The 24,737-nt window shown below is 38.6% G+C and overlaps 1 protein-coding gene across 2 annotated transcripts in view; it reads right to left on the reverse strand.

The window, feature by feature from the left end:
• Positions 1-24,737, reverse strand: part of LOC135202377 (centrosomal protein of 164 kDa-like) — an 87,824-nt gene that overhangs the window by 4,220 nt on the left and 58,867 nt on the right. For both annotated transcript variants that reach the window (XM_064231741.1, XM_064231740.1), the window contains 6 exons: positions 23,289-23,368; positions 22,796-22,964; positions 21,502-22,632; positions 21,266-21,389; positions 20,356-20,502; positions 19,147-19,290 (listed from right to left, as the gene is read on the reverse strand). In XM_064231741.1, coding sequence (XP_064087811.1) covers positions 19,147-19,290; positions 20,356-20,502; positions 21,266-21,389; positions 21,502-22,632; positions 22,796-22,964; positions 23,289-23,368 — 1,795 coding nt within the window. The remainder of the gene's footprint in view (positions 1-19,146; positions 19,291-20,355; positions 20,503-21,265; positions 21,390-21,501; positions 22,633-22,795; positions 22,965-23,288; positions 23,369-24,737) is intronic.

Consider the following 24,737-nt stretch of genomic DNA (forward strand, 5'->3'; position numbering starts at 1 on the left):
GCCCTAAGAAAGAAGTGAAAACATCCCTGGGGTTGCCATGCTCCAAACTTGCCGGCAGAATTCTGAAGCAAGTAGATTCTCTTATCTCAGGTAGGGATAACTCCTTACATTCCAGTAGATCATTCAAGTTATTACCTCCACCTGTTCCCCGACATAGATGTTTTATGCTACTACAATGGATATTTTGCAACAAAGACAAGTCGACCCAGACCTAGTTCTGCTAGGCACGGGAATATTCTTAGACCAAGTTCTGTTAGGCACAGGAATATTCTTAGACAAAGTTAAGGCAGAAGGCAAGTCTTTTACAATTCAGGAATTGGCAAAATTGGAGGTAACTGCTTCATTGGTCTTTCAGGCTGTTTCATGGTTAGACCTTTGGTCAATGGCAATGGCAAAGATCTCTAATGCTGAAGACGGTGCAGCCTTGTTAAGTTATTACAATTTAGAAAGAAAACCATCTCACACTTGTCCCATCTAGCAGCTAATATGCGAGCGAACTGGCTGCTTAAAAGAAGAGATCCTGACCTCTCCAAGTTCTTGATGTTCACCAATATGGATTCACTGTTAGCCTTAAGGAATGGGGATATTTTAACTTTTACACCTCTTGTTTCCAAAAGACCAGTTAGACTCTGCCGTCGATAGATGTAGAGCCAATAATAACGATAGATTAGTACATCAAGCTGTTTTAAAGCTGTCTGTCCCTTCTTGTGCTAGCACATCCATATCAAGACCTCAAACATCTACCTACGTCTCACCAGAGAAGACTCAAGTCACAACAGTTCAGTATGTATGGCTCCTCAACAAACTTTCTTCATCCAAAAAGAACTTCTCGGCAGCGACCATTTCAGCCTCCCTCTTCCAGGCCTGGGAGAGGAGGCAGGGGTGCCTGGTGTGCCACTGGGCAACTTGACAGCAATTCAGGGTGGAGACCTGGGTAGATGATGTTCTTCAGGTGGGATATCTACTCCCCTTCAAGTCCCCCCCACAAGTGTCCACTTCACCAATCAACTTCTCTCTAGGTTTGGCTAAATATCTAGCTCTTCAAGGCTAAGTGAAGAGATGATGGAATAAGGAGCCAGGATTTTACACCCTTGTCTTTCTGGTTCCCAGTAACAGACCTAACAACCCTCAACCTTTTCATCAGAAAGACACTGTTCAAAATGGAAATTTGTTGCACAGTTCTTAAAGCCATCAGGGAGAACAATTTCATGTTCACATTAGACCTGAAGGATGCATATTTCCAGATTCTAATACAGTACTAAATTCTTCTTGGAAGTTTCTTCAATTCAGTCTGAGAGAGATAGTCTACCAATTCAAGGTTCTTTGCTTTGTCTTTCAACTGCCCTGCAAGTCTTCACCAGTCTTCACCTTAATTTTGACATGGGCACATTCTCAAGGAATATGGATCTTAAAATACCTTGATGACTAGCTGGTGCTAGCAGATTCTCAGGTAAAGCTGATCCAACATGGCAACCATCTTCTTCAATGTCATGGCTTAGGCTTAGTGATAAATTTGGAAAAGTCCAACCTCACTCCAAGTTGACTTCTTTACCCATGTATGATGATAGACATGGCAGCAGCAAGAGTACTCCCTTCAAAACAATGGCTAGAGAACTTTAGGAACTTCGCCCATCTGTTCTTCTCCAAACAGAATCAACCTGCTCGGCAGGTTATTCTAGGTTTCTTGTCATCCTTAGAGAAGCTAGACCCTCATGGTTTGAATGGAGCTTATGTCAACAAATGGGGCTACTGTCTTGTCACCTTCATGACTTGACAGTACAACTGCACCAGTAGGCACTCTCTAAATCAGTAGCCTCTCAGCCAGATACATCCCAGGCAAGAAGAATGTAGTGGCGAACAAGCAGAGTCACCAGGGTCAAGTTCTGGGAACAGTGGTCACTGCATCAAGAAATGGCAGAAAGGCTTTTTCATCTGTGGGGAAGGACATCAATAGTCTTTGCAACAAGACAACAATAAACTAGAGGTATTTTGTTCGGTCATTCCAGATCCCTGGGGACAATCTGGATGCCTACGCCTTTCCCCCCTTTTGCCTCATCCTTCAAGTCATCAACAGAGTGATGATTTCTCAGAACCATAGGATGACCCTTGTAGCTCCCATGCGGCCTTATGCAGAATGGTACCCCAATCTTCTAGCCTTACTGACAGAAGCACCAAGAGAGCTTCCTTCTTGGCACAACCTTCTGTGTCAACCACACATCAAGAGATTTCACCTGTCTTTGTTTGTTTGTATGGTGTTTTTATGTTGCATGGAACCAATGGTTATTCAGCAACGGGACCAACGGCTTTACGTGACTTCCAAACCACGTTGAGAGTGAATGTCTATCACCAGAAATACACATCTCTAACCCCTCAGTAGAATGCCCGATAATTGAACTCGCAGCCACCAAGGTGGTAGTCCAAGACCAAACTGATGATTTCACTAGTCAGCAGGGTTCCTATGCCTTGACGGTCAGAGACTATCCAGTATCTTTTGTGAGCGACAGCTTTTCTTGCAGAGCAGCAACAGAAATGTCAGAAAACCTTCAGGTCATCTTCTACAGCCATGTACCGTGGAAAGTGGATCATCTACTGTGATTGATGTCATCAGTTGGGTCACCAGTCGTAACTATTATTCAACAAGTACTAGACTTCCTCATTTTCCTCCATAAGGAGACTACTTTCAAAATCATCAGTCAAGGGATACATGGCTGCCGTAGGTTTGGTTCTTCATCTGAAAGACGTGAATCTATCATCATGGGAGATGTCTTTCCTTCTCTTAGAGTTTTCAACAGTCCTTTTTCCCCCCAAGAGATCTTAAACCTCCAATTGGGACCTAACACTGGTACTTAGCAGTCCTACACATAATCCATATGAACCCGTAAGAGCTTCTTCAGACAGGAATTTAACTCTCAAGACAGTTTTACTTTTAGCCTAGGCATCTTCCAAGAGAGTAAGTGAAATATACAGACTATCTTTTAACATTAAACACACAAGGAGCTGGGGTTCAGTAGCCTTTGTATTTGTCCCAGAATTCCTGGCTAAAACTCAAAACCTCTCCATTCACGATGACAGATTTGAGCCTTCCTCTATACCCTCACTTATAGATTTTGTTGGTAATGACCTCAATGAGTTACTTATATATGTCTCTTAGAGCACTGTGTAACTACCTAAAAGGGACTCGACACCTCAGACCAGGTTGTCAAAGACTGTTAACCCAGGCTATTTCTACTTCAAATCCAGAAGCCAATTTAGTGCGTGCAAGAGCACATGATGTCAGATCTAGGCCCTTCCATCATGTTCACAAAGAACCTGTTGGTTAAATGGATCTTAAAGGCTGATACATGGCTATGCCAAAAGACCTTCATATCCTGCTATCTGTGGGATGTTGCTGACAGGTCCTTGGGTCCGGTAGTGGCTGTTCAACAAGTTATGTAGCTTATCAAGTGCTCCTAGCAGAACAGTTTGTATCTTAACAATTGATTTTGAGAGAGTGAATGATTTGGTTGGTCTTCTTCTTCTTCTCTTTTTCTCCTCTACTGGTGGACAGTGGAGAGAAATTATCCATCATGCACTGGAACTGATCAGATAAGGCGAGTGTAGAGCTCCTTTCCATTAGTTTTACTTGATTGCTCATACACAATACAAACTATTTTAGAAGTAAGTACCTTCCTTTCTCTTATATAGTTTATGATGGCCTACAATGCTGTGAGCACAATGTCAAGAGAAAAAAATAGACACCATTAAAAGCTCTATGCCCCAGAAGAGGAAAACACTCAGAGTTCAGTGACTTAATGAAAAGAAAACTCTTGAGAGGGCAATGGCCTACAGGAGGACACTATGTATATCTGTCTGTGAGATATGATTTCAAGAACTCTACCACTTGAAAAGACAATGTCCTACAATATCAAGAAGGTAATAATGACAGTGTGATGGCCCAAGCTAGCCAAAGCACGACAGCCTACATTACTGAGAGCTTGAGTGTGTATACACTATCAAGAAGAATATGGAGGCTTACAATGTTAAGCAAATGTCATGAATAGCACAATATAGAGAAAGGAAAATGACCAAGACTTGGCATTCTATCAAAGGTTAACCTCAAAAGCAGGATGACATACAATACAATGCCAGGTGGCTGTGATAGACCATGGATGGCTACCCAAGCTAAAGATATCCTACAATATCCAAAATTCAAAGGCCAATGCAAGGAAAAAATCATTAGTTCAACAGGTGTCAATGATGGCGTACAGTATCAAGAAGGTAATGTCATTGGAGTTGAAAACATACTGCCAATACTGAGAGGATGATTTCAGAAGTATGACAGTGTACAAAATTAAGAGGACTGTGTCCAGAAATGGCAATTTTACCATACAAGAGGTCAGATGACTTATAAATTCTGAAAAGGTATCATTGAAAACAGAGCAGAAAAGGTAACATAAGAGAGCTTGTGGTCTTGCAACGCAAAACCTGCAAGAGCTCAACAGCCTGTAAACGGATAATGGAGTATATGATACTGAAAAGACAGCGTAAAGAGTATGATGCTGTATTACATCCAGTAGACAACACTGAGAGCAAGATGTGCTACAGTATATTACATATTACTATTACAATATTATCAAATAGTATAACCAGACCTTCAACTTATTTATTTAGCTCTCACAGTAGATTTGTCTTTTCTAGTCATGATACTTTTAAATTTCATTTATTGAATAACTGTAAATTTTATGAGTTAACCCTTAAACACCGACTGGACGTATTTTACGTCGAAATTTTTTGTCTCTCGGGTGCCGACTGGACGTGTTTTACGTCGACATACAAAAGTTTTTTTAAAAATTCGCGGAAAAATACTATTAGGCCTACCAGCCGAAAACTCTTGAATCACGCGCCTTGGGGGATGCTGGGAGTTCACGGATCAAGGTGTTGTTTTGTTTACAATAGTTACGCAGGCGCGCAAGCGTGAATTTCTTTCTTGCCGCACTAAAAAGTATCTGACACATCTCGGAAATTATTTTGTCACTTTGACATAATTTTTGTACCATTTTAAATTTGCCGTTACATGGAGTATTATATATGAAAATGTGTGCATTTTTATGTAGAATACAACAAAAAAATACTCATGATTGTAGCTTTTACCAGTTTTGAGATATTTTCATATAAATAACGATAAGTGCCAAAATTTCAACCTTCGGTCAACTTTGACTCTACCGAAATGGTCGAAAAATGCAATTGTAAGCTAAAACTCTTATATTCTAGTAATATTCAATCATTTACCCTAATTTTGCAACTAATTGGAAGTCTCTAGCACAATATTTCGATTTATGGTGAATTTATGAAAAAACTTTTTCCTTACATCCACGCGGTAATTCTTCCGAAAAAATCATACATGCGAATGTGGTAATGTTTGCACCATTTTAAAATTAGCCGTTACATAAAGTTTTATATGTGGAAATGTGCGCAATTTCATGCACAATACAACTAAAAACAACCCATGGTTGTAGCTTTTATCAATTTTGAAATATTTTCATATAAAAAATGATGTGACAAATTTTCAACCTTCAGTCAACTTTGACTCTACTGAAATGGTTGAAAAACGCAATTGTAAGCTATAACGCTTATATTCTAATAATATTCAATCATTTACCTTCATTTTGCAACAAATTGGAAGTCTCTAGCACAATATTTCGATTTATGGTGAATTTATGAAAAAAATAACATTTTCTTTACGTCCGCGCGGTAACTCTTCCGAAAAAATCATACGTGCGATTGTGGTAATGTTTGCACCATTTTAAATTAGCCGTTACATAAAGTTTTATATATCAAAATTGCACAATTTCATGTAGAATACAACAATAAATAATTGAAGGTTGTAGCTTTTCTCATTTTTGAAATATTTGCATATAAATCACGATAAATAGAAAAAAAACTACGTTCGGTCAACTTTGACTCTACCGAAATGGTCGAAAAACGCAATTGTAAGCTAAAACTCTTACAGTCTAGTAATATTCAGTCATTTATCTTCATCTTGAAACAAATTCGAAGTCTCTAGCACAATATTTAGATTTATGGTGAATTAAAAAAAAAAAAACTTACCTTCCCTCCACGCGCGGATTCTCCGCCACAAATCTCCGAAATGCGTACGTCCCATTCTCGGAATATTTGCTCCATTTCATATTAGGCATTTCATAGAGTTTTATATATGAAAATGTGCGCAATTTATGTAGAATAAAACAAAAAATATTTGAAGGTTGTAGCTTTTCTAATTTCCAAAATAATTGCATATAAAGAAAATAAAAAAATTTGACATTCGGTCAACTTTAACTCGTCAGATATGGTCGAAAACTGCAATTGTAAGCTAATACTCTTACAGTATAGTAATGTTCAATCATTTGTCTTCATTTTGAAAGAAATTGGAAGTCTCTAGGACAATATTTAGATTTATGGTGAATTTTTGACAAAAATATTTGTTTACGTCCGCGAGTTACGAATTCATGCATTATTTTGGGATAATATTTTCTCTGTGTCACTTTTATCGTTTAACAATGTGTTATATACCAAAATGATTGCAATTTAGTGTACATTACAATGGAAAAAAAAGTAACTTGTTACCTTTAACCGTTTTGCGCACAGCGCGATTTGAATACAGTTATATATGAAATTTCGTTTTTGCGCTATCATATATCGCATTATTTATATATGATAATGATAATTTTTTTCATTTCTAATGGTTGCATGCTAAACTTCAGCCAATGACGAAAAAAGGAGCCAAAAATGAACTCTTAATCTTGAAAACTAAGCGCGCTGTGATTTTTTGAAAAAAATATTTTTTCCGCTTCCGCACTCACTCCGAAACACCTCCGGCACACGGGAGACAATTTTTATTTTACTGCTTCGGCGTTTAAGGGTTAACTGAAAATGGAAAATGACAAAATTTCTTTGGTAATTTACAGTCGGCACATACAGGGATGGTATCATGTGGAATAGAGGTCAAGAGCAATATATCCTCAGACATCGAGAAGAGAGTGCAGAAAGCATGATGGCCTATAATGATAACCAAGTGCATTATGGTCACTGATACTGAGATGATGCTATTAAAATAAAGGTATAAAGGACAACTTCAAGGGCTCAAAGGCCAAGTAGGTGACAAAGCCCTATGAGAGGGAAATGTCAAGGGTTCAACAGCCTACTAAAGCTCTACATCTTGAGCTTGATGGCCTACAATAATGAGAGGTTGCCATCTATAGCACAATACAAAGAAAATGTAGAGCTGAATGTCAGGTGTGATGCCAAAGCAGACAATAACCCTACAATATCAAGAAAGTGACGACTGCACACAATATTGAGAATGTACAGCATACAACAATGCATGGATCTTATCAAAAGCACAATGTGAAGAACAATGTTCAGGGCTTATGACAGAGCACCACCTTGAAAGAAGTCTATACTAAAAACATGGAGACCACAATATTGAGAAGATGCCATGAGGAATACAAGTTTTAGAGCAATACAGAGAGCTTGGTGGCATAGGATACCGAAAGAACAGCATAAAGAGCACAGTGACAATTGATATTAATTTGTGAGAATGACTGCAAATAGTAATGAGGTTAAGAATATGGTATTGTGGTGAAATCAAAGCTAAGTGAAAAAGCAAGCAAACTCCCCAAAATTTCCCCACAGCCACACTTTCCCCTTTACATTACTTTTTACCTGCGGGACAATTGGTTTGACGATATACCAGACACACAAAACGAACACGTACTCACCTCAGGCTCCAGATACTCAGGGCTAGGCTGTGCTGTCCACTGGATATAGGCTAGCCGAGACACAACCACTGCCGATAATCACAACACAAACCAACCAACCGAGAACCACAACAACTTAACAACCTGACAAATCACTGAGCAGACGAACACCAACAGCTTGAAACAACACGACAACCACACAACTCAACCCTGCACAACAACCCGCCAACACCAACACTGCCCCAACCACCACTCACAGACACCGAAATGCACGACCAACCTCTTCAACTTCACCTCAACCAGACAGACACACGCACAACAACTTTAAAACACCAAAATCAATCAAATAACACAACATCAACTGACCACCAAAATTTCCCCACAGCCACACTTTCCCCTTTACATTACTTTTTACCTGCGGGACAATTGGTTTGACGATATACCAGACACACAAAACGAACACGTACTCACCTCAGGCTCCAGATACTCAGGGCTAGGCTGTGCTGTCCACTGGATATAGGCTAGCCGAGACACAACCACTGCCGATAATCACAACACAAACCAACCAACCGAGAACCACAACAACTTAACAACCTGACAAATCACTGAGCAGACGAACACCAACAGCTTGAAACAACACGACAACCACACAACTCAACCCTGCACAACAACCCGCCAACACCAACACTGCCCCAACCACCACTCACAGACACCGAAATGCACGACCAACCTCTTCAACTTCACCTCAACCAGACAGACACACGCACAACAACTTTAAAACACCAAAATCAATCAAATAACACAACATCAACTGACCACCAACGGATAACTGCTGCCCACACCAACTCTACGACTTCAACGAATGCCTTACTTCTTACGACTCCCGTAACACACTCCTGCCACTGATATACACAACAGACACATGCTTACGACCGCCATTCAACCACTCCCATTTATTCTTCCACCAATCTCTCTCTCTCTCTCTCACAACCCTTGGAGACATTGACAAATATAAACTACCATCACTACTCCTCCATAGTATATATAATAGCATAAGGACAATGCTGAGAACCTGATGCCCTATATTATTAAATCAAGAGCTTGACATTGATACTGAGTAGGCAACATTGAGAACTCAACAGTTCAAGATAACGGAGATTGTAACATCAAGAGCTTGATGGTCTGTGATAAAAAGAGGGTAACATCAAGAGGTCTCAAAGGCCCCCAATACCAAGAGGACAGCATTGAAAACTCAATAATGTGAGAATAACAGGATTTGATGACCTACAAAATCATCACTGATATCAAATAATAGTGAGGTTTCAGTACCCTACAAAAGAGCTCAATTGCAATAGGCTTAGAAGCCTACAAAAGTGTAGTACTTACTATCAAGATCATTATAGCTGTCTGGTGGATGATCCCAGAAACTCTTACTAACATTGGAGAATACTGTGATATATGGGGCCTGAAACACACTGTTCTAAATCTCACTGAGACAAACATGATGTTAACCCATGACATCATAGAAAAATGCATTAAGATGCTCAGCATTAGCTCGAGACAGAAGGTTGACCAATACAATGGAGACATGAAAATAATAGACCCTAGGAAGAAGAAAGAACTGTGATACTCTGAGTACCATTTCATCATACTGAAGAACCTGACAGAACAGTACCAGTATGATCATGAAAAATGACACACATGCAAATATCTCTTCGTTAGACGTAAGGGTTTTCATGACTGCTCAACACGCCAATCCTTATTGTTGGTAAAGTTTGTGAGGAAATTCTCAACATATCCACAAAATATAGTGCCATCTGAGAATATCGCCACTTCAGACTAGCCAAGCCAACATTGAGAGGATGAGTGTAATCCACAGTGAAAAACATGTCACAACACTAAACCGGTTAACTGAACCCTTAGTGCAGTGAGTCAAAATGAGGATCTTCATCAAGAAAAGGGAGCATCAGTTGTTGTCACTATATATGACTTTCAGATCAGAGCCTATGATCCTTCATTTGTAGTTAGAACCTCATGGACATTTTCTCTTCAATAGGGCACAGCATGCTAAATGCTTATGGGGGAATGTATAAACCAGCAAATGTTCGTCCATTGTTTTTATTCATTGGTGTAATATTTTCCCTCTGCAAGGTCTGATTTCATGGTGTGCAGACTAAAACAAGAGCTGTACCTCAATTGGCCTCTTTGATCTGCCATTCAAGTTGTAAAAATCTTGCATAACTTTCATAGGCAACAAGGTTTTTCTGGTAAAGCAACTATACCTCAAAATATATACTTTAGTGCTCAAGCAGCCTTCCCAAACTTGGCTGCCAGTTGTACAGCTTTTGCTTAAGGGTAGAATGATGTCACATTATATTGTAACTACATTCAAGGTCCTGTATAAGCCTCCCTTGCTTAAAATACAGCTAAGCTTCCTTTTGGAAAACTAGCTTTCCCTAATAAAAGGTTCCACTCACAGAGTAGATATCCAACCTCCTGGTAACACAGACACCTTGTTCATACAATTATTATAAGTTTAATATTTGTGGTCTTGATAATCTTTCAAGTTGTGGTTCTTAATACATATAGACACATTCAGTCAATAATAAGCAGAGCTGTGTCACTCTCCAACAAAGTAAGAGGTTTGTAAATTATAGGCACATACAAAACTAAACAATTTTTTTCCTTAAATATAAACTGCAAATTGTACTCTGGCCACATCTTTATCCCAACCCTTCCAACTGGATGACACATACCACAACGGATACAGGGTGCCTTGTACAAAGTTACTTAAGAGGAAGTCCAAGTTGTCTTCCTTATGTTAATAACTGAATTTATGGCTAAAACTAAACCACACAAAGCAATGTATCACTATTCAATAAATGGTTTGTAATTAGGAAACAAATTCATTAGCTATAAATTTAGTTTTTCAGCAATGTGATTATGTATGTGACTACACAATGAAAAAAATAAAAATCCAGTGACAAAAGTTTCATGCTTGACAATAATTCTAACATTATAATAAAAGAATAAAATCTGATGATTCCTTTCTTAAGCTAAGTAACTAAGAAATTTCTTCAACAGACCTTGCTCAAATTTATTTATCTGGGTGATTTATCAAATGTTGAATGTGTCAAATATATGTTGGTTATTTACCGAATGCTGAATCTATCAAAATGCAATGTTGGCAAGTCTACAAAATATGCCAAATATGATTTAATATGTCTGCTTCTGTACATTTACTCTTCCAAAGAACAAAATGCATAATAAAAACATGTAGTCAAAAGTTTAGTATTAATCATGCCTTCATAAAAAACAGTGTAATATTGAAATCCAGCCTTTTTTCAAGTGGTGCCATCATGTCCTAATGAAAATTCAAAGTATGTAAATACTTAAACTTAACAAAGAGCCTGTAATGTGTACAAACCTGAAATGTGCACCCCATGATATACCTTGTAAACATGGCAACACTCAATCTACACTTGAATAACTGGTCTAAGCCCTACTATGAAGTTTTTATTTTACAAAAATGTAGACAAAGTTTCAAAACTAGTCTTTGCTTGGATTCAGTGGGATTATAGAAATGGCTTAGTACCACTGGCACTGAAATAATGCAGCAAGAACACTTATTATGCACACTACCACGAAGGTAGGCAGAAGTTACGGTAAGAAAAAGACTAGTTAGCCAAGGTTGATGATACTACGTATAATAAAGATTTGAGCAGCCAAACAAAGAGGATAGAACTAAGGCCATGTGGAGGAAGCAATTACGTATTTATATATAGATAGTAATGTACATCCTGGTACATACTGTAAATAAAAAAAAAAGGGGTGGAGCACCTGTCAGACAAACTTTTAGGTTCAACATAATGCTACTTCCTTTGTAACAGTTAAAAATTGGTAAAAACTACAATTAATTTCTTTCCACATGCGTAATCTTGTACTAGTAAGTTCAAAAGGTTAACATACTGGCAAAATGACACTATGGATAATTTTTACCCACAAAACCTTGTAATGGTGATTTTGAAAGATGCATTTAAAAGTCATATAAATAGGAATGCATTTAAAAGTCATATAAATGGGAAGTAACAGCATCCATTCAGTTAACCAATACCATTCAAGGCAGTGATGGAAAGGAATGAAAAATGACAAGCAGACAGGAAACAATCACACCACATTGTTAATGAAATGAGCTTATTGTGACAAGCAAGGCACAGAGATATGACAGATGGGAGTTTTTTTTACAGTTTTTACAACTACAACACTTATTTCTGTTTTTAAATATTGACCAAACCACTGAATAATTAGATTTTGTTTTTTATTTTTCACAGGCACATAATTCCACAACCTCTAATAAGATCATTTAAATTTACCTGAATAAGAAGAAATAATTGTTCTTAACCCTCAGGTAACATACAGTAAACTCATTGTCAGCACAAATTGTTCTTGATAAGGTGTTCTTAAAGAATTTGGATATTAAATTTCTTAGATGCTCCTAAATATAAGAAAATGTTATTGTTATAATACAATTAAGTTTGTTCATACTTACCTGGCAGATATATATATAGCTGTATTCTCCGAAGTCCGACAGAATTTCAAAACTCGCGGCACACGCAGTGGGCGGCCAGGTGGTAGTACCCATTCCCGCCGCTGGGAGGCGGATATCAGGAACTATTCCCATTTTCTATTCATATTTTATCAGTGCCACTGTCTCCTGAGGGGAGGTGGGTGGGCACTTTAATTATATATATCTGCCAGGTAAGTATGAACAAACTTAATTGTATTATAACAATAACATTTTGTTCATGAAACTTACCTGACAGATATATATATAGCTGAATCCCACCTTCGGATGGTGGGAAGAGACAGAATAGGATTTTTTGGGAAACTAAATTAAGTCGATGATATACATCTTTGTTTCTCACCTGTTAGCATAGCCGACTTCGTGATTACTGTCACCAAAGTCTGCTTCTGCGTTACTAGAGTTGCCAGCGAGGTAGAGACCTGTAATGCTGGTGCGCTCTAGATGATCTGTCAACAGGGGCGTGACCACAATGTGACTAGACCATATGACCATACTTCTGAGGGCAACGAAGCTAAAAACCACCACCTGACCTAACCTATCAAAGTTAGTTCCATAACTTCTAGGCTAAAGAAAAGGAACGCGCCTCAAGCGACCAACCCTTCAAAGTTAAAAGCACACCTATCCCTTTTCTATAGGATAGGATTCGTGTTGCTTGCTGCCCCCAATAATATATCTACGGATATGTATGGTCCTAGCGACTTACAGATCTCAAATGTCGTCTTCACATCCCGTGTCGGGAGTGTGAAGCGAACACAGAGTTGCTTCGCTAAAGCGTGGCACTCAGGATGTTACTGAGTGTCATGCCCTGTTGAAATGCTTCCGAGGCCGCGCCCTCACCTCTTGAGCATTCATATTAAGAAAAAATCTCAAATCTTTATGCAAACATAATGAATGAGACTTCTTAAAAGAACTCCTTGACTAGAATGCCAGGGTGTTCTTGGACATGAACTAGTCTGGTCTTTTACGGAACACCGCAGATTGTCCGTTGACCTCGACTTACTATAGTTTTATCAAGATAAAACTTGAGAGACCCGACAGGGCACAGGACTCTCTAATGCCCTTGCCCAATAATTTGTGCCATACCCTTGGTCTCCAAGCCTTCGGGTCAAGGGTTAGACAGGTTTTCGTTCTTATCAAGAACGGAAGGCTTAGAGGACAGACCGCATTATGTCCTTTAAAGCTAAAACCTCGATGATGGCTAAAAGCTCACTAACCCTCTTTGCCGTGGCTAGAGCGGTTAGAATGTTAGCCTTTCTGGTCACGTGTATTAAGTTCGCAGAAAGGATAGGTTCGAAATGCTTTTGGCATCAGAAACTCAGACTACGTCTAAGTTCCATGCCGGAACCTGCGATCCAGAGAATTTCAAGATCTCCCCAGACCTCAAAGATCGTGAAGCTTTGTTGTTTGACAGAACCGAATCTCTGAGCCTAGAGGCCGTCAACAACATATTTGCATATTCTACAATAGTTAGGACTTCTATCTTATCTCATACTTCATACGGAAAGATAGAACCATAAAGAAATTCACAGAGGTCGAGTTGGAGGAACAGTCATTTCCCTTCACTATCTCCAGAAACGGCCCGCTCCGATTGAACACTGAAAATAGGCAGCACTGCTTTGCCTTGGCCAAGAGACTGCCATAATCTTGAAGATCTTATCGCTTCTCGATAGTCTGAACGCCTTCAGACTCAGAGAGGAGAGATATTAGATACTTCACTAAGTGACGATGTTAGATTACACCGATTCTCTCGGGAAGGGTCTTTGGACAATTCTCTGAATTACCTGACCTCTGTGAATCCAACCTCTTAGAGGCCAACATGTGGCGACTAAAGCTAATCCTCTAGGATCATGAATAAGGGAACAACTTAAGAGGAAGCTCCTTCGTCTTCAATATTACGAAAAACTTAACGAAAGGACGCCCTCAGTCTCTCCTCACTTTCGACATACTTCTAAGTGAGGATTACTCAGACGTCAGTAGTTGTTGCCTTCGATCGAGAAGACCCGCACGGACGTGCACTAGTTTAACGAACCTCTTGAGGATCGTTACGTTCCGTGCCCAAGCCCATAACCAATTCTCTCTTCTTGAGCTATGAGAGAGCTGAGAAATTATCCGAGATGATTTGGGCCACTCGATCCAAACTCACCCTTCGAGGAACTGGAGAGCCGACCAATTTGGCTTCCAATTCTTCAGACAATGTGCCAGAACATCTGTTCCTCTGTTCGGATGTCTGGCACCCTCTCGCTATCACCCGAGGTGATCCTCAAGCCGTTGAGAGAAAATTAGAATTATTACAAGATCTTTGATGTTATTCCAATTTCTTCGTGAGGAAAAATTGTAGAGGTCTGAATTGCTGTTTATTCAGGGAAAACAAGCTTCTCCAGCGAGGAAATGGTCCCCAGCAAACTCATCCATTCCCTCACTCAGCCTGCTTCCTTCCCTAAATAAGGCTGCGCTTTGCATAAGCAGGAGAGCATTATTATAGTGCTATGCCGCGGTAGATTCGTACAGAATTCTGTTACCGTGCGGTAAACCCGCACCGAACAAGTATAAGAGATATCTTGTTGAAATTTCTAAGTAAACGGAAGGCATGTTCATTCATGATTACTAGAAATTTCCTCAACCCGAGGCTAAAATCCATGATTGTAGGGCAGAGAGACGCAACCAACCGCGCATGACACCGAGCTAGCCGGTACTGCGTAGATCACAGTAACAGCAGCCTTGTTCATCGTCTCGCACTATCTGCCTGAGTTGCCAGCTACTCCTTTTACGAAGGGATAGGTATGAAATTATCGAGCAAAAGGAAACTCTCAAGCAGGCATATTTAAACGAAACAAAATTCGCTAAATACAGAATCTGAGTTGGTGTTGTCGTAACCATACCTGAATAGTTATTCTTACTCCGAAAACTCTTGGAAGGTTGAAGGGAGTGTCAAATAAATACATTAGAACAACAGTTCTTTCGGCTTCTATCCGCAGAGGTAAATACGATATGCGTATATGACTTGACCCATGCGTTAGCAAAATGACGCAAAGATAAACTACGTAAGTATTGTAGTAATTTGAACATCGAATTCTCTACTACATCTTTCCTCGACGAGGAAGAGAGAAAGAAAGGAAAAAGACTGTCCACGTTCTAATGAATGAGACTTTTTAAAAGAACTCCTTGACTCTTTGCCAAGACTCTTTGCCAAGAAAAGGGAGTAATATTCGAATAGAGATCATCAAGAGAGAACCGAGGATCGAAACAGGACCGTTCAATGTTCTTATGATATTGGACATAAGACTTCCTGGATCTAGTCTACAAGTCTTTTTCCTACTCCCCGGATGAGCCTCTGAAAATGAATGAGAGCTCTTCCGAAATTTGTTAATGAGTTTATCCGCTTAAACGATAAAAACGTTAAAATCTATGTCAATGAGAACTACCCCATTTATGAGGGGTCCCCCACTTAAATGACAAAACGTTTAGTATCTTGACAATGGGGAAAACGTCCTTACTTGACAAAACTATTAGCACTTTGCTAATAGGGGAAAACCCTTTAACATGACCGAAAGTCACCCAGGAATCCGAGTATATAATCTTCCCGATTCTCAGAGAAATCGATGAAGAGGAAAGAGGGATCGAAGAAAAAATTTGGGTATGTCTCTCCGCTAACTCCGAATCCTTTTAAAAATTTCTGTAAAGGAATGTCCTGTGGAGAGTCCTGAAAAAACCTCCTCTTGACGAGCGTTTATAAAGCGTCAAGCGTCCTAAGAAACGTCCTGAACAGCAAATAAAACGCCTTCTACAAGTCTTTTCTCTCGCAAAGCGTCCTGCCGATCTTCCACCGAAGCGTCCTGGCGAATGTGCACAAAAGCGTCCTCATAAGCGTCCTGCCGAGCGTCCTCAAAAGCGTCCTGGAAAGCGTCCTCAAAAAACGTCCTGCGTAGCTAAGAGCGTGTCTGAGCAGAGAACACCAAGTCTTCTGAACGACGTTTCAGAGAGGAACTCGTTGAGCGCCCTGATGCATGCAAGTCCCGCCAAGAGGCGTCCTGGCGAGCGACCTTGCCAACATCTCAATGTTATGACGAACCGCGTTTTGCGTATGACGTTGAATATTTTCAAGGGACGTCCTCATGCGAGTCTGCATGGAGAGCCGCACGCTGCTCCTGAAGTGTGTGAACACTAAAGGAAGACGTATGGCTTTTCGTCTTCAAGACGGGCCTTAAAGACCTTCATACCTTTTTACAAAGACAGTGGCCGCCTGTGCGACAACTTGCGTCTTAGTAATGCAAAAGAACATCTCCAGAAACGCACTCAGCAAAGGAACGCCGAGCGTCCGAAAGACACCCTCGCAAGGTGCTTGCGAGCGTCCTGGAGAATGTCTCTACTTATAGGACGTCGAGCACCTCCAAAAAGCTACCTCACGTCTAAATTGCCCTTCTTATGCCGAACCAGAGACATAAGTTGTTTGACTGTGCAAAGCAGCTTGCCGGACGTCAAACTTATCAGCTTGCTTTTTCGAAGTAAAGCGAACGTTAAATAACGTATACGGAGCGCCATGAGGAGAGGAGACGAAAACTGAGTTGCTCCTCCAAAAGGTGGAATCAAGAATGTCCTTGATTACCAAATTCTTTTGGAATGCTAGCGAGGTTGAAACAGCTCTAACTTCATGAGCGTTCACTCGCAGGAGGGTCAAATCACACTTCTGGCAAGATGAATGAGCCTCCTTAATAATGTATAAATGAGCGTTCACTCGCAGGAGGCTCAAATCACTCTTCTGGCAAGATGAATGAGCCTCCTTAATAATGTATACATGATGTATAAATGAGCGTTCACTCGCAGGAGGCTCAAATCACTCTTCTGGCAAGATGAATGAGCCTCCTTAATATGTCCCTTAGGAAAAGAGCCAGTGCATTCTTCGAAAAGGGTAAATGTGGCCTCTTTACTCTTCATCCTCTCGTGACGAGAGAGAGGACGTGAAGCGTCCTCTTCTCTAAAGCTTCTTTAGGGGGCGCGAGTCCTTCCGAGAGCCCCAACCCCTGTGTGGGGAGGATGCCTCAGAGGACGAGAAACAATCCTTCAAGATTCGTGCACGTGCTCGATCTTCGGCAGCCTGGGAAGCGACAACAGGACCTGCCGAAAGGAAGCCAGATCAGCATGAAAAACCCGTAACCCTCCTTCGGCTTTTGACATGCCCTCTCCCTGGTTTTCTGGGAGTCCGACAGAGGTCTAGGCCTAGAGGCGTTATGGGGCCGATCTGACGTTCCCTCCTAACGAGAGAGAGGACGTGAAGCGTCCTCTTCTCTAAAGCTTCTTAGAGGGCGCGAGTCCTTCCGAGAGCTCCAACCCTTGCGCGGGGAGGACGCCTCGGAGGACGAGAAGCAATCCTTCAAGATTCGTGCACGTGCACGATCTTTAGCAGCCTGGGAAGCGTCAACAGGTTCTGCCGAAGGGACGCCAGATCGGTGGGGAGCCCCCGTAACCCTCTTGCGGCTTTCGACATGCCCTCTCCCTGAGTCCTGGGAGTCCGACAGAGGTCCAGGCCTAGAGGCATTATGGGGCCGATCTGACGCCCCCTCCACAACACAAGGGGCACCACACTTCACAACACTGATTGGAGAGCGAGCACTTTAGTCTAAGATTACTTGATGTAATCCTCTAGCAGACACTTCTTCTAGGCCCGTAAGCCATACCACAGGGTTAGGCAAAATAAAATCTACAGGAGGTTAGAAGGTTCATTATTTCTAACTTCTGTTTACTGTGGAGGAAAACTCCTGATTCTAACATGCTCTAAAATGCGTACATGAATCCTACTTCTTCCGTAATCAGTCACACATTACACTAATTACATTGAACTTATGCAAAGAAAACATGTAAACGCCATATATACTAAGCGAGTGTCTACCGAAAGTTCCGGTAGCTTCACCTTACCCCAAGCAGACAACAAAGTCTGAAACTAGGCTAACTAGCTTCAGACATCAAATGCAATGAAAAATTTACGATAGCGTATGCCTAGCCACAAATCCAGTCAATAATCGAAAGAATAATTAGGATACTTAAGCGGCTAATGAAGTTTCAAAATCCTAGGCGGAGGTCTGTAAACAGTTGTTTACCGACCGGCGACAGAAAAAAATATGAATAGAAAATGGGAATAGTTCCTGATATCCGCCTCCCAGCGGCGGGAATGGGTACTACCACCTGGCCGCCCACTGCGTGTGCCGCGAGTTTTGAAATTCTGTCGGACTTCGGAGAATACAGCTATATATATATCTGTCAGGTAAGTTTCATGAACAAACTAAAGAGCAATTGAAATCTAAAACTAACAAATTTAAATGTTTAAAAAAAATATTAAGAACAAAAAAATTCACCTTCCATAAGTTAAACTAGACAGGGTAAGTTGCAATACTACTACTATATTAGGTATGAAAGTATTTCTCAACAGACAAAATTAAAAAATGTATTCATTAACCACAACTCTGACTCTTGTTATTTAACATGACTAAGAAAATTAATCTATAATTGGGAAAGGAGGAGGAGTTGGTATGAGTAACATAATCTCCATATGAAATAAGAAAACATATAACAATGAAAAAATCTATCATGTAGAACACAAATGTTAGCCATGAACACCAATCTCTTTGGTAACTTGATTGTGTACATTATCATTTCATGCTGGAACAAGTGGAGGTGACCTTAATAAAATTTCCATCTTCCTTAATTATAAAGTAAAATATAACATAAGTTAATTACTGACCATATTACAACCAAATTTCTTTCCCAGAAAAATTGGATTTTGTTGGAATTTTATCAACATTCAGATATCAAACCAAGAACTTTAAAACTCACCTCCAAAGTAATTGGTCCATCTTCGTTGAAGGTATTGGTTGATGCTTGCAATTCTGTCAACAGTATCTGGTCCTAAATCAGGCACTGATCCTATTTTTAAATCTTCTATTCTTAACGGAGCACTTGTTGACAATGCATTGTACCCTGTAAAGAATGCATTAAACAATCAATGACAGTTAGCTTTTCCATCCAACTACTATTATAAAGAGGAAATATAAACTTAAATAAACATAAAAGGTAGATTTCACAGGATAACAAGAACTCTCACAGGGCTGTGCTTAAAGTTCCATTTCTCAATGTGGGGAGGAAAACTGGAGCAAAGATAAAGTTAATTAACTTGGACATCTATCTGGCAAGAGAACAAAGGGATCATGAAAACCAAAAGGCAGACAGAAAAGTAGTTTTGCAACCTAAGAGACAATCAAGAACATTGAGTACCAGCTAATGTGTAAGTAGGAGATTACACAATGTAAAAATAAATGAACAGTACAGTAATTTTATTCCAGATGATAAAATGTGTACATTTTATGGTCAGCTCTATTTTCAAACTCATGCAGGCATTGATCTAATTTTTCTCATGTCTGAAATAATTTTTTGCAACTCAACAGCAAATAATCTCTGGTATTAGTTAATAATAAATCTAGCAACCTACAATTTGCTTCAAAGTTTTATCCATCAAACAGAGATACAACAGACATTTTCCTTTTTGTCAATCATTTACTTTTACTCTTCATGTGCTTTTATTATTATTTCTTTGGTAAGAATGCAGACTGGCATATCAGTGATTCAATTCCTTTTTTTTTTACAAAGTTGTTTAAACACATTCACTACTGTTATTCATATTCAACTTGGATACATCTAACAAATCATTTTAACAAAATGCACACAGAAATACAAGCAATCGCTAGGTTAAAAAAATCAGTCAAGAACTGAGTTAAAATGAGCCAAGTCAGATTACACCAATAAATGTAAAAGAATAACAGAAAATTAAATGTAAAAAGATATCAGGAAAATAAAGCCAGTGGTGACTCGCAATTTAAAATAGTATTCCTTTTTCTCATAAATTTATGAACAATGCCATATAAAAGTGCTGATCCACACTAGTGCTTGGTACATTAATATGCTAATTTACCAAATATATCATAAAACATAAATAGTATTTCAGTAAGAAGATATACATACTTGAAATACAAAAATACTATCACAAACCTGTTGACTGAGTTTGAAAAGGCTCTGAGATTTTATTCAAGCCTCTCTCCAAGCTACTAGCTGCCCTTATTGGTCGAGTTTTTGCTCCCAAGGATTTGCTGCGGTGATGGTCGCCTGCTGACATTTTACTGGTAGCACTTATTTTAGCTGTACAGATAGAAAATATACTTTGAAACTTCAGCAAGTTAATATACACTGTAAAAACTGTAAAAGTAAGATAATTGTCAAGCAACATAATAAGTTTCATTAAAATATAATGGCACACTTATTTCATTGTCAAGCAACATAATAAATTCCATTAAAATATAATGGCACACTTACTTCAAGTTGTATCGTTGGATTCACAAACATTATGATAACTAAAGGGCTCCACCCTTAAACCTTTCATCCATTCTTCATCTACCTTCTTCTCATAGGCCACTAATTTTCATTCTTATTATACTTCTTTTCTTAATTCAATTCATGACCACACCTAACCCATTAAATGCAACATCAGTTCTCTATTTTCCTTACCAAAGTATGTAAAGTCACACATGAAGCCACGCTTCCTATCATTACCTTCATTAACTCTTCCATCTACTCAGAACTACCATAAACTCAGATTTTTCCATATTTCCTACAATGTCCTCTTCCCAAACAAACTTCCTAATCAAGCATAACACTGACAGTACTGTAGTATCATTCTGGGAATCTACCTCGAGCAACACAATCTCAGCGAGTGCTTAAAATCAAAAGGCTCCTCTTGCTATTCAGCAATCATTTCCTACCATAGGAGGGTTCAGTAAATCTAAAAGAAAATCATCCTTACTGAAATTTCCTATTACGTACTTAAATTGTATATGTGTACCTACAATTAGTTACACTATCATGAGCTTTATTCAGATAGGTAATTCAGGAATATACAACTTACCTAGTATCTGGTCCAGTCCAAAATCTGATGAGGAAGAAGGAGCATCATGAGTAATTTCATCAGATTCCTCTGTATCAGATGCTAGAGATCCTCCATGTCCTAGTGATAGCCTGCGAGCACGTCCCTAAAAGAACCAATCTTTCAATTACATACAAAAAGTTTTGATGACTAAAACACTTACATATTACATAGTTCTATATACTACTATATTATTACACAAGTTTTAACAAGATTACCTCAACACCGTGGACTTCAAAGCCGGCATTCTGCCTTAAGATTTCTCTCTGAATATCCTCTGCTTGTAATTCTTCAAGCCTCCCAGGAAACTTGACCTGACTAGACTTTAAAAATTTTTCAGCTTTTATCAGCTCCCTTCTTCCATGAACCAAAAGATCATCATCCATCCAAGCTTTCCTTGGTATGTTTATCAGCGGTCTTGTAGAATGCGACTTAATGTTCAAGTTCACGGATGACCTTGATATATTTCTTGCATTTCCTAAATCGGACACTCTACCATATTTTTCAAAAACCTTAGTAGCAGCTTTTAGATCTTCATCAGCACTAGAATTCTCGGCACTTTTTGCATAAGCACCAGGTTGATGTAAATGCTTTGGACTAGACATGATACTAGAGGATACATCCTCTGACTGCATGCCACCATCAAAATCATTGGTGTTACTTTCTGTGGTAGTTTTATCACTTGCAAGAATATCAGGGTCAGCTGACATCTTCTGTAAAGATTTTTTGGCTTTTTCTGATTTGATACGACTCACAAGGTTTGCATACTTTGCCTTCATCTTGTTATATTTCAGTTCATGATTACAGACTGGTCCACTGCAACAAGAAGTAGAAGGAATTACAGTTTTCTTCTTTAGCTCTCTTACTTTATTCTCCTTAGACTTAAGATCTTCCAAATCATGCTCAAGTGTCTTTCTTCTTTCTTGTAACTCATTCAATATCTGGTCATATTTATGGTCTTCTTTCCTAAATTTATCACTACTACCTTTTACAACATCCTTGTCTACATGTGAATCTTCCTCTTCTTCATTGTATTCACTGCCAGTATTACCAACATCAGCCTCTCTCTCTTCCCCATTACCTATCTGCTCTAAATGTTCATTCCCAAATGATATCATTTGCTGTTCATATTCAATTTTCAGTTCAGTAAGCTTATTTTCTAATTGAACCTTTTGATTTGTTAATTCTTCTTTGAAATCTACTTTCAACTTCTCTATATTTTCTCTGTGCTGAACCTCAATTAATTCTAGCTCTTCCTTATGACACTCCTGCAATTCCTGAAGGCTCTTTTCATGCTCCTGTTTCAACTTTGCAAGTTTTGATGTGTGGTTTTGTTTCTCTGCTGTTTCCTGAAATCAAAACAAAATCATGAAATATTGATTGTCAAAATACTGGTTGAAATAAAACATGTAAACCTTAACAACAAACTAAATTTAGACAACATGACCTCCTGTCCAACATTAACCACTAATTAAAATTAAAAAATTATTAGTTATGAAATAAAATTCATACCCGTTCTTTAGCTTGCCGAGCTGCGGATTCTAATTCCTTTTCCAACTCTTCATTAAGTATTGAAAGTTGTTTGTTATGCTCTCTTCTGATATTTGCCTGCCTTTCTCGAAGAACCTCTCCCATACTTCGCTCTAAGTCCGAAATAGCTGTTTCTGCAGCCGCTTTATTTCTGAAAGTAAAAATGTAAAAAAATGTAAATAGCCAATCAAAATAATCAAAATATTCATGGAATATAGAAAACATGAATGATTCTGGTAAGAATTAAAATATAAAGTTATTCAACTGTAAAACCCCTATTTATAATAATGTAGAATACTTGATGCTTTTCAAAGTAAAATGATTACTTTGCAGAATGCATCTATAAAATCTAAATCCAAACTAGTGCAATATTTATGTGTGGGACACAGAGTTTTTTTGGCAATGCTAGCCAACCTACAGGAGAATAGCAATTGGATCAGTATACTGTATATTAATGCTAAATTCAGCACTGTACCTTGTTAATGCTGCATTTTGTGCAGCTTCTTTTTCTTTATCATACAAAGATTTTAGCTCTGCTTGTAGTTCTTGCATTTCCTGTAAGAGATTTTGAACATGTTAGCACAAAGAAAAAGAAAAGATTTAAAAAATTTCTGCACATTATTCATAGATTGGAATCAAGCTGAAATGAAAATATTAATATAAACAGTTATTTAGTCATTTTCTTGTGGTCCAGTTTAATGTCTGAAACCAAGCCAAAGCAATGAAGGTAATTCACCGTAGAGCATAAGAGAAAGTGGTCATATTATATGTTATTTACACATTCTTTGCTGCTTAGGTACAAGACAATTTATTTATTTATCATATTTCTCATACAACGTAACCAGAAAAAATATCCAGTGCAGGTCGTCACCGGTTAACAACGGAGTCAGTTCATGGCGATCCAGTTTTATGAACCAGCAATTTATGGCTGATTCATAAACCGAGTTCTGGTTATTGGCACCATTAACCCTTAAACGCCGAAGCAGTATTTTAAAAATCGTCTCCCCTATGCCGGCGGCGTTCGCGAGTGAGCGCCGAAGCGGAAAAATTGTTTCTTTTTTTAATCACAGCACGCTTAGTTTTCAAGATTAAGAGTTCATTTTTGGCTCCTTTTTTTGTCATTGCCTGAAGTTTAGTATTCAACCATCAGAAATGAAAAAATATTATTATCATATATAAATATTGGGATATATGACAGCGCAAAAAAAAATTTCATATATAATTGTATACAAATCACGCTGTGAGCAAAACGGTTAAAGCTAATGAGCTAATTTTTTTCGTTGTATTGTACACTAAATTGCAATCATTTTAGTATATAACACATTGTAAAATGATCAAGGCAACACTGAGAAAATATTATCACAAAATGATGCATGAATTCGTAACACGAGGACATAAAAAAAAGATGTTTTCAAAAATTCACCATAAATCGAAATATTGTGCTAGGGACTTCCCGTTTGTTGCAAAATGAAGGTAATTGATTGAATATTACATACTAGACTGTAAGTGTTGTAGCTTACAATTGCAGTTTTCGACCATTTCGGTCGAGTTAAAGTTGACCGAAGGACGAATTTTTTCTATTTATCGTTATTTACATGAAAATATTTCAAAACCGATAAAACCTACAACCATGGGTTGTATTTTGTTGTATTCTACATGAAATTGCGCAAATTTTCATATATAAAACTTTATGTAACGGCTAATCTAAAATGGTCAAACATTACGACAATCGGACAAAAAAATTTATTATTTTTTCGGAAGAGTTACCGCGCGGGCATAAGGAAAAAGTTTACGTATTTCATAAATTCACCATAAATCAAAATATTGTGTTAGAAACTTCCAATTTGTTGCAAAATAAAGGTAAATGATTGAATATTACTAGAATGTAATAGTTTTAGCTTACAATTGCGTTTTTTTACCATTT

The sequence above is a fragment of the Macrobrachium nipponense genome, chromosome 30, assembly GCF_015104395.2.
Source record: "Macrobrachium nipponense isolate FS-2020 chromosome 30, ASM1510439v2, whole genome shotgun sequence".
Classification (NCBI taxonomy): Eukaryota; Metazoa; Arthropoda; class Malacostraca; order Decapoda; family Palaemonidae; genus Macrobrachium; species Macrobrachium nipponense.